This window comes from Haliaeetus albicilla, chromosome 2, assembly GCF_947461875.1.
Source record: "Haliaeetus albicilla chromosome 2, bHalAlb1.1, whole genome shotgun sequence".
Classification (NCBI taxonomy): domain Eukaryota; kingdom Metazoa; phylum Chordata; class Aves; order Accipitriformes; family Accipitridae; genus Haliaeetus; species Haliaeetus albicilla.
In genome coordinates this window covers 26308765-26326347 of record NC_091484.1, presented here as the reverse complement: position 1 = coordinate 26326347, position 17583 = coordinate 26308765, and the positions used below count along the sequence as shown (strand labels likewise).

The following is a 17583-nucleotide window of genomic DNA, read 5'->3' as shown; positions in this document are numbered from 1 at the left end:
GGGAGGGGATTTTTGTGTAGTAGTGTAAATATTGTTGTTTGGGATTTGGTGTTTCTTTTTTAGAGTAGCTCATGTTTTTGAGTTCAAATGTTAAAGCTGCCAAACCCTGTAGTTTCTGGTAGATTTAATGCAAGAGATTTTATCTACAGTGAACAGTAAAAATAAGTAAATTTATGCTAGCAGAATAAAAAAGTCTTTTTTGTCTTGAGGCTCAACTGAAGAGATTGTCTAGTGATATCAGGAACTTATATGAAATGCCTACTGTAGGGTAATATTGTCCCTTTGCCTCACAGCTATGTAAGTGGCTTTACACTTCCATTTCCTTAAATAGTGACCCTCTAAGTATGGCATTTCTTCCTCAGCTACTGGATGAGATGAGCTTTGAACAGTCTATTGTAATTATTAACTCTTGTATCACTGTCATAAAAGGCTTATGCTGATATTTGACTGTGCTAGCAGGAACCGTTGTCTGGTCAGAAGCTATTACACTAAACAGCTTCTGTAGCTTTCGGCTCACCTTGGTGCCTCAGTTTTTTGTACTTACCAGTGCTCATGTCTAACTGCACTTATTAAGCCCACAACATAGCAATTATATTGTGCTGTTCTGCAGCACCTAGTGTTTTGTTGGACATCAATGCATAATTAGTGATGCAGATCAATAGAGAATACTAATTCTGTTTGTTGTGGTGCAGTAGTGTTGGACAACTCTTTCTGGCCATTCTGATATTTCTTCAGTAAGCTCTAGGTTTTTTATAACCGTCTTTGTGTTTTTCAGGAGGTAGCAAATAGCCTTGCAAAGCTCAGTCTCCTGGCCTTGAGTCGCCTCGGAGGGTATCTCTCTGAAGAACAAGCTACACCTGAAAACCCAACAATCAGGAAAAGCTTGTCTGGAATGTTGACACCCTATATTGCAAGGAAACTTGCTGTGGTCAGTCCTACTGAGGTAAGCGTCTGTTGGCCAAAACTCTCTAGTGATTTATGGAAGGAATACCTGGTCACTTCTAAAACATTGGACTCTTAAACCAACTGATACAGAGAACAGCAGTGTGATTTTTCTTTGCAGTTAGAATAACTGCAAGGAAAAGAAGCTTTTTTAGCCTCAAACACTATGGACAGGAACAGTACCCTATAGAATAATATTTGCAAAACAAATATAAGAGCAAAGAAGTTAACTGTTGAAGGCTCAAGGATATAACGATAATGGAGAGCAAAGGCTAAACTGCTCTCTTCAAAAGAGGTGCCAAGGAAGTAATCTACAAAGAGACACTGCAGATAGTTGCTGTTCACTGTCAAAGATAGATGGAGAATCTGAAGTACATCTGGCTCAAAGCAGAATAAATAAAAAATTGAAATATAGATTGTACTGTACCAAATAACTTACACATACTGTTTTTCCAGTATGTGGGAAACTTGACACTTTAAACTTGCTCATGAAATTGGTCTAGCTGTTAATGAGCTTGGATTAACTAATGTAGTGAAGCATGCTGATTACTGTGCATAATGATCCGAAAGTGTTGTAAGCATTCCTTGTTTCTTAGACTCTGAAGATGCTGAACAGTAACACAGAGAACCCCTACTTGATCTGGAACAATGGGACAAGAGCTGAGTTACTAGAGTTTTTGGAATCTCAGCAAGAAAGCATGGTTAAGAGAGTAAGATAACCTTTACTTTAAATCCCACTACTATTTTTTTTAAACTGTTTTGTATTTTGGTATATCCACTTGTAATGCAGTAGTGTAGTTAATACAAGTATCCATTGTTGTCTACTCCTAAGTCACTTCCTTCATTCAGTAGTCTTAAAAAGAAAACAAAAACCTAAGAGTTTGGGGTTTTTATTTCTTATAATGTTTCAGTATGTCTTGAGCTTCTGACTTTTAGCAAAAGCTTTAAATTTTCTGTTGAAGTATTGTCTATTTCATTATCGGGTTATAGCTTTACACTTTCTACAAGATTTTCTGTCTGAGCTTGTGCTGCTTATCTCTGCTTATCTCTGCTTAAAGGGTGACTGTGACAAGAGCTATGGATCTGACTTTGTCTTCAGTGACCATGCAAAGGAACTTATTGTGGGAGAGATTTTTGTTAGAGTCTACAATGAGGTCCCTACCTTCCAACTAGAGGTGAGATGTAGCTAAAACCTTCCTGTTGAAACTAGCATTTGGAATGTTACTTCTTCCTCTTTATCTGTCAGTGCAAACAGAATGGAGAAAACACAAAAATCTTACAGAAGCTTCCTTCAGCATGATCAGGATGTTATGGCATATCTTTCTATTGGAGCAGAATAAATTAAAAAGGACAATGAGTTTGTCATAAGATGTGCTGCTTCAGATGTCTTAATGCCTTTTCTCTACAAGCTTGCACTGCAGATGCTCGGGTTGATTCAGTAATTCCAGGAGGTAGCGATTCTGCCTAGTGGCTTTGCTGTCCATCTATATATGGACAAACATACACCTCAAGAGTACTGTTGAAGTAGTGGTAGTTTTCTAAAGGTATGTTTAGATATAAATAGGGTTAATGTGCTCTGGATGTTACAGTGATCCTAGTAGAAAAGTGTTTCCTGTCTGTCTGGCTGGAAGAAAGGCATATGTGAAATGTAGGAAAAGTTATTTGGATACGTTTTCTTCTAGCGTGAATACTGTTGCATCACACAGCTAAAAATGCTCTCATCTCTAATTTAAAGCTTCCTAAAGCATTTGCTGCAAGCCTCTTGGATTACATAGGCTCACAGGCACAGTACCTTCATACGCTAATGGCAATAACACAGACTGGGAAAGTAGAGTCCAATCAACATGGAGATCGGTTACGGAGAGTTGAAATGGCCCTGGAGGCTCTGAGAAACGTGATAAAACACAACCCAGGTAGGCTTAAAACTGAACTTCCCTGATAGGCTTTCTTGTGGACAACCTTAAAAAAATGCAGACCTTTGTAGTCTTTATCTTCCAGCAAGAAGGAAGCTTGTTTTGCTGGCTAACAGACTTTAGCATTAAGCCATATAGGCTTGGTTTTTTGCTTTTTTCTTGGAGAACAATATCAGTAGAAGTATTAAAGTTTTGCATGAAATCCAAGCTTTATCTATTTTTTGTTCTCTGAAACATTGGGTTTTTAACTCTAATTCTAGCCTGCTGTTGCCAGGAAGACAAACTTGGATGAAACTTTCTGTGATCCTTCAAAGAATGTTTTAGCTAGTAAACACCTAAAAACATGCCAGGGCCTTACTAAAGCAGGAGGAGAAGATGCTCTTGAGAGTGGGCAGCTAATAGCAGCAAAGATTTATGAGCAGATACCAATGTACAGACTGGAAAAGCCATAGACATATGATTAGGATGTTTTCCTACTGTATTATATATTAGTTCTAAAAGCAACTCATTCTCCTATCGTGGCTTTTAGTAGCAGCTGTTTAGGTTGTTCTCAGACTGGATTCTTTGTATTTGGCAGTTGTAAGCCTGAAGGCAGCTGTTACTGCTGCACATAGCAACCCTACTCAAAGCTGGGAGAATCAGAAGGGCAAGTGTATTTCAAGAGAAGTAGTACTGATAATCAATGATAAATAAAAAACCTGAACTTGCTTAGCTGTCTTGTAAGAATGCAAGTAACTGGTAGTCCAAGAACTAGCTCAGTTACTTGCCTTAAAGGGCGGAAGTATCCTCTGCTTTTGAAATACTGTTGACCTGAGATTTTGTGGAAGATGGACTAATAGACAGGCCTTCATAATCCTTCTAATTCTGTAGTAGGTGCTGTCCTGTAGGAGCTGTTACAACTACTGTGGCAGACTATATAGAGACATGTAGTCTTTAACATTCCTCTGTATAGTGAAATGTGGGCTTGGCATGGCCTTCAGTGAATGCTTTGGCTAACACGAAGAGAATAATTTATTTGGTCTCTTGCAGGTTCTGAGTGTGAATGCATAGGTCACTTTAAGTTGATATTCTCCCTTCTGCGTGTTCATGGAGCTGGCCAGGTGCAGCAGTTGGCTCTGGAGGTAAAAAAACCCAAACCAGCCAAACAAACCAAAAATCAAAACCCCAAACCCTCCTGTCTGGGTGCTCTACATAATCAGCATGAACAAACCTGATTGTGTGTGATGGGTTAACCCTGGCTGGATGCCAGGTGCCCACCCAAGCTGTTCTATCACTCCCCCTCCTCAGCTGGACAGGGGAGAGAAAAAATATAACAAAGAGCTTGTGGGTTGAGATAAGGACAGGAGAGATGATTCACCAATTACTGTCACGGGCAAAACAGACTCAGTTTGGGGAAAATTAACTCAATTTATTACCAATCAACCAGAGTAGGGTAATGAGAAATAAAACCAAATCTCAGAACACCTTCCCTCCACCCCTTCCTTCTTCCCGGGCACAACTTCATGCCTGGATTTCTCTACCAACCCCCCCAGCGACACAGGGGGATGGGGATGGGGTTTATGGTCATCACACATTATTTTCTGCTGCTTCATCCTCCTCAGGGGCAGGACTCATCACATTCTTCCCCTGCTCCAGTGTGGGGTCCCACCCATGGGAGACAGTTCTCCACGAACTTCTCCAACGTGGGTCCTTCCCACGGGCTGTAGTTCTTCACGAACTGCTCCAGTGTGGGTCCCTTCCACGGTGTGCAGTCCTTCAGGAGCACACTGCTCCAGCGTGGGTCCCCCACAGGGTCACAAGTCCTGCCAGAAAACCTGCTCCGTGGGCTCCTCTCTCCATAGATCCGCAGGTCCTGCCAGCAGCCTGCTCCAGTGCGGGGTTCCCACGGGGTCACAGCCTCCTTTGGGAACCCACCTGCTCTGGCGTGGGGTCCTCCACGGGCTGCAGGTGGATATCTGCTCCACCGTGGACCTCCATGGGCTGCAGGGGGACAGCCTGCCTCACCATGGGCCTCAGGGGAATCTCTGCTCCTGTGCCTGGAGCATCTCCTCCCCCTCCTTTTTCACTGACCTTGGTGTCTGCAGGGTTGTTTCTCTCACATGTTCTCACTCCTCTCTCCAGCGGCTGTTTCTCCCTGTCCCAACTTTTTTCCCGTGTTAAAAATGTTATCCCAGAGGCGTTACCACTATCGCTGATGGGCTCGGTCTTGGCCGGCGGCGGGTCCGTCTTAGAGCCGGCTGGTATGGGCTCTCTTGAACACAGGGGAAGCTTCCAGCAGCTTCTTACAGAAGGCACCCCTGTAACCCCCCCGCCCTGCTACCAAAACCTTGCCACACAAACCCAATACATTGTGTAACTGTTATTGTAGCACCTAAAAAGTAACAAGATTGGGGTTCCAAGGCGTGAGTTCCTCCTTGGAGGAACCAGTGATAGCTTCTTGCCTGTGTCTTTGCTCCCTTCTTCCCTGAGGTTACATGACAATTTGGTGGCAGGAGTAAACACTGTAAACATTAGCTATATTGGCCAGTGAGATGACTGACTTCATACACTGCATTTTCTGGAAAATGTCTTAACAGCTGGAATATAATCAAATGTTTCTCATCTTTTACAGGTAGTGAATATAGTAACAAGTAACCAAGAATGTGTAAATAACATTGCTGAGGCGATGGTTCTTGCTAATTTACTGGCACTCCTGCATTCTTTACCTTCAAGTATGTACTATATAATTCTTAGTCTTGCAAGGCAAAGGGTTTCCAACTGGGAAATCAATTAGACTGCAGCTGGCTGAGCTTACTATTGAGTTTTAGGTTTAAACAGCATTTCAGTGGGGATGATTAAAAAAAAATGTTCTGTGTAACCGGTTTGTTGTCCGAAATGCGTGAGCTGAAACATATGAATTGCAGGTATTAGAATTGTGTAGTATTTCATTGACTTGATCCTTATAGGGGATTTAGGCAGTAAACATCTAATTAAGAAGTTATGCTGTACTAGACTGTATGATTGATTTGACATTCCTTAACTAACTGAATTTAGCCAGAAATCCCTAGCCTTGCAATTGTCATAAGCTTTATTGCAGTTTTGATACAGCTTTCTGTTAAGATCGGTTTAGTTCATCTTTGATTAGTTAATAGTCTATATGGCACAAAGCTTTTAATACTTTTTATTTTGACAGGTCGGCAACTTGTCCTTGAAACTTTGTACGCTTTGACATCTAGCACAAAAATAATTAAAGAGGCCATGGCAAAAGGTACAGTACTACATTGAAAGTGAATGTTTTTGCAACACTGGACTCAAAATACAGTGGCCAAATCTTACTCTTCCCTTTAGAACAATCAGTGTGGAATTGGTGAATTCATACTACTTGTGACCAGAAAAGAAATTGAATGTTTTCCTATCTCTTTGTACAGGTGCTTTAATCTACTTACTAGATATGTTTTGCAACTCAACACATCCACAGGTCCGAGCCCAAACAGCAGAGCTCTTTGCCAAAATGACTGCAGATAAGCTGGTGGGTCCAAAGGTAAGAATTCTAACGGCTCTTGTTGGAACTCTTGTCTTGGTATCACATGTCTCTGCCTAAAGATGGGACAAAACCCCCTTTTCTGTGATTGAAACATTCATGTGAAGAGCAAGCTGACCCTTTCAAAATAGTTAATTCTTAATCTGTGAGCAGACTTCTAGAAGCAGTTGTATTTATTGTAACTACTATAAGTGGTTTGGTTTCCATTTGTAATGACTTTAGCATTAGACACCTAGATTTCAGACCTGCCATTGGCTATCGCTATTTAAAATGATAGCATTATTTTATTTGGTGGTGTATTCTAGCAGTTGGCATTATAGCACTACCAATAATTGGACTTCCTGGAGTTCTCTATTTTTCTGTCAGTTTGTCTTATGGTATACTAAATGTCAATTCTGTTCATCCTTTCTAGGTTAGAATTACACTAATGAAATTTTTACCTGGAGTCTTCATGGATGCCATGAGAGACAACCCTGAAGCTGCTGTTCACATCTTCGAGGGAACTCATGAAAATCCTGAGTTAATTTGGAATGACAACTCCAGGGAGAGAGTATCAACAACAGTTCGAGAAATGATGCTTGAGTATGTGGAGACCAACTAAGTATTTCCTTAACTGAGACACTCTTTTAGTGGTAGTAAAACAAAGCTGCTATAGAAGAATTGCCAGACAGAGCTCTGCCTGTAAATAGTAGAATTCTTGCAAGCCAGACTTCAGTGCAGAGAAACTTGTTCACTGTTTGTATATTGTACCTGTAACTCGGTGATGCCAAGTGCGGTTTGTGTGCAATCCAGGTATTTGCTCACTGCTGTAAGATTTGGGAGGGGGTTACAATGAGGAGAAAATGGGGTTTAAAACTGGAACTACTTCGCAATGATGGAGGGAGACTGAGGTGTCAAGTAGGGAAGATGACTGCTTTTTTTTACTGCTTGTTAAAACTTATTTTCTTTTTAAAGGCACTTTAAACTTCAGAGGGACAACCCTGACACTAACTGGAAGGTAAAAGTATTCTGTTTCTGCTTTGAGTGCCTCCAGGGAGACTCTAAGCCAGCTGATAATATATGCATGTATGTAACTGACAGGCTTTCCTCTAAGTATAGACAGGAACTCACTGCTGTGCTAATGTAACTGTTTAATGTTGAATTGATGCTTTTGTTACTTGCACCTTGAAAGTAGACACTTTATTGGCAGTGGTTTTGCCAGTAGTATTCTGAATTTTCTGATAGTTCAGGTCCTTCTAAAACTTGCCAGAAGTCAGCAACAAAGGACAATACTGGTTTGCTGGAAAAAGTCCTGTTACTACGTAGCTGTAGTAAACTTGCTCTTGGCGAATGTTCAGGAATATTAGTAAGCCACTGAGTCTCAAAAATGATTGTCCTGAGCCATTCCGTCATATCGGGTCAATTGGTGAGATGTTTCAGCCTGTAGCCTTTCCAAGTATCTGTGAAAGGCCAGGTACGGCTTCCTCCCATGACTAGTTGTCTAGTTCAACATTAAAACAACTTCTAAACACATATAGGATGGCTGTTTTGATGCAGGTGGAAACTGAAAACTTCCCTAGGTTGATGGGGAGAAACCTTCCCCTGGTGTGTGCAAGAAAGAAAGGGCTGTTTTATCAGCCTTGTTGCTGGTACTTCTCTTGAACTAGTGTTTACCACTAGTGTAGCTGTAGACTCGGTTACTTGTGCTCTTTCCTTTCAAAGTCCACTGTAGTAGTACTGCCTGCACTGTTCTTTCCACTCTCGCTTCTTACCTCATGCTTCAAGTTTAAGTGTTTATTGGTCTTGTACAGCTCTGTTTTGGAGAATACAGTTAGTTCAGTGACCCTTACCACCTAGAGTCATGATGTTAGAGAAACAATTGCAGCTTTCAAATACCCTTGCTAATAACTCCTCCTACTTTACAATTCAACAGCTGCCTGAAGACTTTGCTGTGGTGTATGGTGAGGCAGAAGGTGAACTTTCAGTGGGGGGAGTCTTCCTAAGGATTTTTATTGCCCAGCCGGCCTGGGTTTTACGGAAACCAAGAGAATTTCTCATTGCACTGTTGGAAAAGTTTACTGAACTACTGGAGAAAAATAACCCCCATGTAAGATGTTTTTTCTGATTCTGATCTTTGTTTAGCAGTCTTTAGCTACTAGTCTTTTAGTCTCTGATTAACTTAGATTCTCACACTTTCTTCCTAACATGAATGATATTTTTTGTCTGCTTTCTGACTCCCTGCAAAAGCATGTAGGTATGTTTAGGCAACTTCTGAACATAAGTCAGTGCTTTTAAAGTCCCTGAAGCCACAGAACTAGCTTCAATAAGTCTTAGAGGCTTATTCTGTGGTAGAGATAAAGCTTAACAAATGAAGTGTCTTTAATTATTCCATGATTGACCAACCTAAGAAAATGGCACTTGTTCTACACTGTCTAAACATTTTCAGCTCTTGATACTTCTAGCATTCTGCAACACTAACTTCCCACTCTGGTGTAAATTGTGACCTATACAAGGCTGCCACCTAACAATTAGTGTAATGCAGTAGAACTAACGTGTTACAGTTTGAATGAGAATGATGTTCAAGTCAGTAACTTAATGATATTACTAAAAACTGAATTTTAAACAGTGTTTGGGCAGATTCTGGGTTAGACTTGGCAGGGAGGGAACTAATTTACACAGTAAAACAGACATCTGTAATAAAGATGTGATAGCAGTTCGTATAGGCATGCAGAATACAGCAAGTGTGGTGAGTGCTGCTGCACAGACTGCAGAACCCTTTAAGGCATTCAGGTGGTCAGCCTAAACATCCATGCTATCCTGCTTCTACTGTGCAAGTCAGCACATGTGTTGCTGTGCATGCAGAGGCTGCAGCCAGACACTAGCTTCTCTAGATAGTGGAAATAGTGCTTAGAAATTTCTGTGATATGTGCTCATGAAACTAGTGAATGTCTGCCGCTGTTGGAGCTGATCACATTCTTTTAAATGTCTTAATTTCAAAGCAAAGTGACATGATAAAAGCATTAGGGGAAAAGTCTTTAATGCAGAACAAGTGAGAAACGTGACTGTTATGGAGATTCATAAGGCTTTGCTGAGTTATGCTTTCTGTTGGGTTTTGGTTTTCTGCAGGGGGAGACTTTAGAAACCATTACCACAGCAACTGTGTGCCTGTTCAGTGCCCAGCCTCAGCTAGCTGATCAAGTTCCTCCGCTTGGTCATCTTCACAAGATCATCCAAGCTATGAATCACAAGAACAATGCCATTCCTAAAAGTGCCATTCGTGTCATGCACATACTGTCTGACAATGAGGTACTGAATCATTTAAGTGCTCAAGGGGAGAAAAAAGCATAATGAGTTATTTGTATTGTTTAGCAGTGTTCCTAGAAGGGCATTATTCTAACTATAAATACTGTGTACTAGATGAGCAGAGACTCATAGCTAATGAATGGGGAATTGATAGATTAAAGATGCTGAGAAATTTACGGTCTTGGCTGACCGTATCTGCCATAACTGTCAAGCTTAGCATAAAGTGAAGTACTCTGGATGTTTCTGTCTCTCTATAGCTTTGTGTTCGAGCAATGGCATCGCTAGAGACCATTAGCCCTCTCATGAATGGAATGAAAAAGAGATCGGATATAGTTGGTGTAGCCTGTGAAGCGCTTAATCGAATGTTTCAGAAGGAACAAAATGACTTAGTAGCCCAAGTAAGTAGTATATTCTCAGACTGTGAAAACATGGTATTTTTATATCTGGGTATCTAAACTCTGTATAAGAACAGAGGTACTGTTCAACTTAAGTGTCCAGGAGGCTTCCCAGCAGCCATCTAACTAATGTGCTTTTCATTTTGGAGAAGTCAGCAGTTGGTCCTTCATCCAAAATGCAGACCCATTCAAAGATATTACCTGAGCACTGAAGCTTAATGCATAGGTTAGTGTTGGCTTCTGTCTGCTGAGAAAGTGTAACATCGGAATTCCAGCTAATTCACCCGAGTTTACAACTAGACAGAGCAGAACTGCTGAACAGTATCTTTGTGTTCCCTTGTATGTATTTATATAGCTCAGGAAAAATTGACTAGCCTAAACATACTCTGTAATAGCTGTTTGTACTTTTAGTTCACACTAATGCTAGTAATGTAAAACATCTGTATGGAACTTCCTAGTCCATCTGAAGACAACTCATTTGGGTATGTTTGCAGGCTTTGAAGGCAGATTTGGTCCCTTACCTTCTAAAGCTGCTTGAAGGTATTGGTCTTGAGAACCTGGAAAGCCCATCTGCAACAAAAGCTCAGATTGTTAAAACTCTGAAATCCATGTCTCGCAGCCTGCAGTATGGAGAACAGGCAAGTACTGACAAGTCCTTAACTGGGCTTTGTACACTTGGAGGGTCAAACTCTGAACATCCCTCGTTTAATCTTACAGCTGCATAATTCCACCTAAAAAGTTAACATTGCATAACAAAATCATTATGGGTTGGAACGTCTACATCTCTTTCTTGTGGAGAAGTCGTTGGTTCAATGCATGTGAAGAGCACTAATTAAAAAAGGCAAATCCCAAGTGCCGAAATGTTCTATAAGCTTTTCTACTGAAAACTCTTCAGAACTTGTGTTAGAAATGTAAATTGCTTTGTTGTCTACAACAGTATTTATCCAGAAAACTGCAGCAGTGTTATGGATGTATATTCAAGTTGGTGAAATTTGTCCCAGTAACTGTGCTAGTTCTTGGTGCCTTTCTCTTACTCTTGTGTTGAAAGCTTTCTCAGGAGGAGGCAAACTGGGGACAGGTCTTTCCTCCAAGCTGGCCCTGTCTTGCTATAGTACAGGGAAAGTCCTGTTCTACCTAAGTGCTAGATGCATGGCAAGTGGCTGCTTGCAGGGTTGCTTTTCCTTGTGACCTAACTGGGGAATGAGGGAGAAAGTCAAGCTACTAAGTGACTTCTTTATGAGCCTTCTGCATTGTGTTCAGCTGCACAATTCAAATGGAAAAGCAAGTTGCTACAGTCTCCTTAGAAATGTGTGATTCTGTATTGCAGCCTGAACTACTGCCATGCTATGTGGTAATACTTTCAGAATGGTTTTATTCTAGTCAATGAGTTTGGTCCCCTAGAACATTACAAATGCTACTTGCTCACTGTGTTAATCTCTTCAAATACTGTAGGTAAATGAAATCCTGTCTCGTTCTTCTGTGTGGAGTGCCTTCAAGGATCAGAAACATGACTTGTTCATTTCTGAGACACAAACAGCAGGATACCTCACAGGTTAGCAACCATTTCCTGTTTATGTCCTGATTCATACTGAACTGTTACTTAAACAGTATCTCCAGAGTCAAGTCTGACAATTATCCTCAGGATCTAGTGCCATCATGTGGCCTGAACATTCAATGCTGTAAAAATACTGTAAGTTTTTAAAACACTTAACAAAAGCCAAACTTTTTTGTGGTTGAGAATGTATTTCTCTGGATAGTCTTTGCTGTACCTACTTCTAAAATATCAGAGCAATGGAATCTGGACACTGGCAAGTCTGGCAGGTACCCCGTAGTGATAAAGCAGAGACGTAATCAGAACTAATGAATGACAGGAACTTCCCATGCTTTCTCAGGATCAGTCTACTTTAGTTTTCAAACAGATTGTTTTCCAAGGTTGAGGGAAGGAGTAAACTTTCTTCAAAATCACTTAGACTGTCTGTATTAATTGTGCCATGTGAATTATGCTGCTTTAGTGTTCAGCATGTAGTTGTAGTATTGGAACAGTTTGAGTGTTAATAGCTTCAAGCATGAGGCCATGTTCCAGTCAGGCTGGGTGCACTGGCAGGGCTTTTCTTGGGTGGGAACGGCCTCATGCCTGTACTTGGACCTTGTGGCATATACTTGAATGCACTTGTGGTGCACCCTGGGTGAGTCCCCTGCTGGTGCCACCAAGACTGAAATGCACCCCACAGTGCCTTCTTAGTCCCACTAGCAGTGTAGAAGAGCGTTCTAGCTGCATGTGCTCTGCTGTGTGCACAGAAAGGATAGCAATTGATGCAAACTTCTTTGCTGGTAGTGGCATGGTGAGGACATAATCGTAGAACAGCACGTCATAGCAAATCAGATTCTGGTTTTTCCTTCAGTTGCATGCAGTGCTTGATAGACACATCTTTAATGACTATGTTCTGCTGTATCACAGTCCAAAACTTTGCTATCACAGTTTATGTGCTGTATCTGAAAATACTTTAATGACACTGTGGCAAACTTAGCCTAAAGCAATACATGATGCAGACTTCTGACTCCTCAGTAGCCATCAGCTGAACAATCATTTGGTCTTAAAAGTTTAGCCTCCCAGGTACGGTTTTAAAGTCCTTTGTGACAAGTCAATATGAGCACTTGTGTGTGCTGCATGGAACTTTCTCATCTAACCCAATACAGGAATCTTGGTAAAGCTTTTGAGCATAACTGAATTAATGAGGTATAAATCAGATGGCCATATAGACAGGAAAGCTTTTCTTGCAAGATACTAGCATGTATTTTGAGAAAATGAAGAGCCTTTCAAGTCAGGAATTAGACATTCTAGAAGCAGATGCTTAATATTTTCAGAGTAGGTATATTGTGACACTTGATGCATTTTTCCACGCAGGAAAGACTTAGGGCTTTAGCTCTGAACAGGAGTTTTCTGTTTATTGTACCATTTAATGCCACTTTGACAAAGAACACTTGAGCACTTGATTCACTTGGTGCTGAATTTCCTTGGTATTCTATAAATACTATAAATTAGGAATATGAAGTAAATGCTGACTGATTACTGGCTAAGAACTGAAACCATACCAGACATTGTCAGGCTTGAGACTGGGGGCAATACAGCTATCCAATTGCCTTAAGGCCTCTTCTGCATTTAAATTGCCTAACGTTTAAGTGCTTGCAAATGTAGAATGAAGATGCTGTACAAATGCATAGTATAGATGGAAACCAAACTACAAGCTTTATTTTTAACCTGCATTATCTTGTATTCTGCTTTACATCTTGCTTCAAATTGCTTTGCTGTTTGCACTTCCCTTGAAACTTCCCTTGCTTATTTCTCTTCCCTCAGGTGTCTCTTCTCCTTCCCTTCTAACTGGCAGCAGTCCCCTTCACCTGAGAAGTGGGCTTTAGATCTGCTCTGCCAGGCAGCTTGCTAACTTCTGTGTAGCTCTCTAAAGCAGGTAGATACCACCTTGCAAAATGCACACTGCACTTGCTGCAATCCAAGTAATAGATGCATGTCATAGAACTGTAACAAATGCGTGGTCCCAAACTGCAACACACTGATAAACTTGCCGCCTTCAAGTGCACAGGAGCAGAAAACTAATGACTGCAGTGGCTGATACTTGCTGGTACTACAGATGAACTAAACTTCTGAAGTATGTTAGGAATTCCCCACCATGGAAAAGTTTGAGGAGCAAGAGAACCAGTGGAATTCTTGTACTAGGACATGTAAAAGTGGGTCTGGCTCTTGGCAGGTGCCACCAATGGGCTGGCAAAGAGAAGCCCCCTTCTGAAGCCAGAAAGTGGTTTTGGGGTGTTCTGTTGTTTGTTTAGGGGTGTTTTTGTTTTTTACAGCAAAGGTACTGCTTGCTTTGCTTTCTTGCTTGCAGTAGTACTGTAGGACTTTGCAAGGAGAGAAACCATATGCTGTAGTGAGAAGGGAGGGTGGGGCATGAAGGGATAGTAAATGTGGGACAACTTGGTGAGGATGACTTAAGAGGGGAGAGTAAAGGACCCAGCAGAACTCACCATGTTGAAGTTCAGCAGCATAGGCTGAAAGTCTAATCCCGAATTGATCACTGTATTGATGGTGGAATGTGGTGTGGGTTGGCAGTTTTCTGCAGTTGTTAATATGACAAGAGTTGCTGTCGAAATGCCTCATGCTGCAACATGAGTTTTTAGTGCATTTGTTTAAAGTTTCTGTATAACTAAATTTTAAACTGCAAGGTGTGAGGGAGAGGGGCTTTGTCTGCAGTGCAAAACTGACTGCCCCTACAGTAATCAACATGGAGATTTATTAATGGTAAGGAGTTCTGCATCTCCAGTATAGAGTTTGTATATCCCAAGGGTGCTGTTACTTTCTCTCACTGAAGGCCTGAAGAGCTGCCTAGACCAAGTGTAAGGCAGTTCTGTTTGTTCATGGGGCAGCCAACTGAACTTCCTTTAAATGTGCAGTTGGGAAAAACCTTTGCAACACTGAAAGCATCAGTGTGGAGCCCAGCAGTAGAATGCATGCCTGAGCTCACTTCACTTCTGTAGCAGGTCCTTGCCTTAGCAAAGGCAGGCCACCCCCTCTTCACTGCCACTTCCATGGTGGAAGGTGACATGGATAATGCTGGTGGTTGGGGTTCTTCTGTAACTTGGCACATCAGAATAAAAAGTGCTGAGCAAGTCAGAGAATGGCCTCCACAAGCTACTCCACTTAGTGGACCAAGATGCCTTAATTCCTAGTGTTCCTAGATTCCAAAATCTAAACAAAAAACTCTTCAGTGTTCTTTTTAAGGTGTCTGCTTGACTTAGATGATGTATTTGAGTGTTACCAGAGGGAACAAAGCTGTTCAATAGCTCTTTAGAATCAAACCTCATCACCAATGTTCTGTTTTCTTCCCAAAAGGCCCTGGAGTTGCTGGTTACCTTACTGCAGGGACGACATCATCTGTAATGCCCAATGTACCACCCCCGGTAGACAATGAAGTGGGAGATGTCAGCTAAGGACTGGAAATCCTTGTGGAAGACAAAGGCAGACTGGCCAGTGATGAGGAACAGCACTTTCCTCCAACACATTGAAGTGAACTTACTGCCTTTCCAAGTGTTTAATGACAGTGTTATTCCTTTTTCTATGACTGTTGGGGTTTTTTTGTTTTGTTTTTTTTTGAAAAAGTCAGAGATTCTAACTATCACACTGTAACACAAGAAAGCACTCTGTGGATCAGCTGAAATGGGTACACAAGAATTTTTTCTTGTTGTACGTAAGCACATTTTGTTCCTTTGTATTTGTTTACAAGACTGTGAATCAAACTTTCCTAGTTTTTATATTTTATGAATTAGCATGACTGGAGTTGAGCTACAGTCTAGAGGAATTGGGCTAAAATCACTTTGACCTCACCAACCCCCACTAAAAAGGGCATCCCTTTTTTTTTTCCCAGTCTATGTTGATCACTCCTGTTGAACATGACTTGCAGAGGGTTGGTCCCTGCACCAGTTCACTGATGTCCTTAATCATTAACATTATCTTCCTGAGATCAAACAGCATTAGACATTTGTATGTATAACTGGCTTGACCAAATTGACAAAGCTTCAGCAAAAAAAACTTAAAAGTTGACATGTTATGTAAGAAATTAGTGTAATTGTGAAATGTTCTATACATTATCCAGTATATAAAAACTTTCTATATTGAGTGTACATTATACAGATCATTCATATGTACATAAAATTTTAAAATAAAGGGAATTAAGAGCCTTGTTAATGAGATAAAGGTGGTATTCTTACCTAGCTGGTTTTAAAGGTGTGGGAAATGAGGGTGGCCAGAGATGTGAATTTGTGTGTGGCTCAGTAGGGCTCCTGGACATTCCTGCTTGGGAAACATTGGGCTGGTTTTGACAGCCTGGAGCAGAACTCTTAAACCACAGGTAGTGGTACAGTGTAGGTTGTTTTTTATTTGAAGTACACTTCAGCTACTGACTTACTGACATTCTCAGCTTCCTAGGAAACATTCCTGGCAGGAAGCAAGAGGAAACCAAGATGCATGGAAATATAAACAATAGTTACTGCTTTCTCAAAAGAGATTATAATCTTCTTTTTAGGTATAATGAAGTGATATGAGGTAGGAAACTTATTTGTAGAAAGCTTCCAGTTCTAGGTACTCTGAAACAGTACCATCCTGACTGATTTTGGCAGCTTTAGCTGGAACACCCTTCAGGTGAATGCTTGGCTGTAGGCTCCAGGACAGAACTGGCTGCAATCTCTTCCTGCAGACTGAGCCAAACAGGGCCTGTTCTCTCCAAGCTCTAACACTGTGTGCTAGGGTGGTTTGTTTGTTCATGCAAAAAGTAAACACTTGTATCCTTAGGTTAACTGTTGATCAACCCTGTGTAAGTTAAGCTGAAAAGCAGTTTGTCCTGACTTTATAGCAAGTAGAACTACTGATGGTGCAGTATGCTGTGATCTGCCTTGTCCTCTTATATGAGCAAGTTCTCTTTGCTTAAGAGGACTGTTACAGAAGCAGAGTTGAGGAACTCTGACCTTTGAGAACTTCACAGAGGTGTTTGGTGTAAATGGCAGAGACTGTTTTGGTAGCAGAGGCAGCCATGAACTGCCCTGTGCCAGTCACTGCTGGCTCCCTACTGAGGGGAAGGTGCCACCTATGCTTAGGCATATTTAAGAAAGGGTGGGAACAGCTGGGGCCAGGAGATGGGAGGAGGCTTGTGAGGGTGCATGAAAGGAGACACAGAAGGACAGATGCAAGGGAAGACAAAAGGGGCAGCTGTAAGGAAAAATGTGGTGAGATAGATACACTTGGAGAAACAAGGCAAAGCTGTAAGCAGCAAGGAGCAAACAGCTCCATGCTGACCCCAGCCTCACTTGAGGGGAGGTGGGGGAAGGACTGAAGGTTGTTGCCTTAGTGAAAAGGAGCACAGCTGAGAGCAGGAGAGAGGGCTGGACTGCAGCTGTGCTTTGGAAAGGGAAAAGAAAGACATTACCCTAAGTGTTTAATCATCATTTAATCAAAAATTGAAAGTTTATCCTAGCTTGCAGTAAACTAAATTGGGAGAAACTGCTGAGTCAAAACTGCTTTGCCTACAATAAAAGGCTAAGAGAGCTTTGGCTTAGAGCAAGTAAAGCACTTCAGGCCTGTTAGAAAATAGATTTTATTTAGTGTTACAAAGAACCTGGACAAATTCTGGTATTTACATGGCATGCTGCAAATTTTTAAAAGCAAGTCCCTGATATTAAGTGTAATAATTACAAGAGTGAGAGAATATGTATTGCTTCAAGCTAGAATCAAGTTTTTGTATTCATCCAAATTTACCTTAACACTATTGCACTGAACTAAATCTTTCCTAAATCTTCCATCCATTTGAGATGGCTTTATGCTGACATTAGATTTTTGCAGTTAGCTGCTTTGACTGATCAAGCAGTTCCCACCTTGCAATTGTTGAGAGATGAACTTCATCAGGCCCATCTGCCAGGCGCAAGGTCCGTATGTAAGCAAACCTGTGTTGGAAGGAGCTGAATTAGTAGA

General features: G+C 41.3%; 2 protein-coding genes across 5 annotated transcripts in view; one reads left to right on the top strand and one right to left on the bottom strand.

The window, feature by feature from the left end:
* DNAJC13 (DnaJ heat shock protein family (Hsp40) member C13) overlaps nucleotides 1-15816 on the top strand; it is a 58478-nt gene extending 42662 nt beyond the window's left edge. For 2 of the 3 annotated variants that reach the window (XM_069811612.1, XM_069811602.1), the window contains 16 exons: nucleotides 776-943; nucleotides 1539-1652; nucleotides 2001-2117; nucleotides 2678-2855; nucleotides 3885-3976; nucleotides 5467-5566; nucleotides 6028-6102; nucleotides 6263-6375; nucleotides 6788-6957; nucleotides 7330-7372; nucleotides 8288-8461; nucleotides 9481-9660; nucleotides 9915-10055; nucleotides 10547-10690; nucleotides 11505-11604; nucleotides 14956-15816. In XM_069811612.1, coding sequence (XP_069667713.1) covers nucleotides 776-943; nucleotides 1539-1652; nucleotides 2001-2117; nucleotides 2678-2855; nucleotides 3885-3976; nucleotides 5467-5566; nucleotides 6028-6102; nucleotides 6263-6375; nucleotides 6788-6957; nucleotides 7330-7372; nucleotides 8288-8461; nucleotides 9481-9660; nucleotides 9915-10055; nucleotides 10547-10690; nucleotides 11505-11604; nucleotides 14956-15053 — 2007 coding nt within the window. In that variant the 3' untranslated portion in view covers nucleotides 15054-15816. Of the gene's footprint in view, nucleotides 1-775; nucleotides 944-1538; nucleotides 1653-2000; nucleotides 2118-2677; nucleotides 2856-3884; nucleotides 3977-5466; nucleotides 5567-6027; nucleotides 6103-6262; nucleotides 6376-6787; nucleotides 6958-7329; nucleotides 7373-8287; nucleotides 8462-9480; nucleotides 9661-9914; nucleotides 10056-10546; nucleotides 10691-11504; nucleotides 11605-13407; nucleotides 13520-14955 lie in introns of all 3 variants that reach the window. The other variant, XR_011329554.1, reaches the window with a different exon arrangement.
* Nucleotides 15817-15977: 161 nt separating this feature from the next.
* ACAD11 (acyl-CoA dehydrogenase family member 11) overlaps nucleotides 15978-17583 on the bottom strand; it is a 35640-nt gene continuing 34034 nt past the window's right edge. The window contains exon 20 of one of the 2 annotated variants that reach the window (XM_069811653.1): nucleotides 15978-16309. In XM_069811653.1, coding sequence (XP_069667754.1) covers nucleotides 16174-16309 — 136 coding nt within the window. In that variant the 3' untranslated portion in view covers nucleotides 15978-16173. Of the gene's footprint in view, nucleotides 16310-17191; nucleotides 17556-17583 lie in introns of those variants that run through there. The other variant, XM_069811648.1, reaches the window with a different exon arrangement.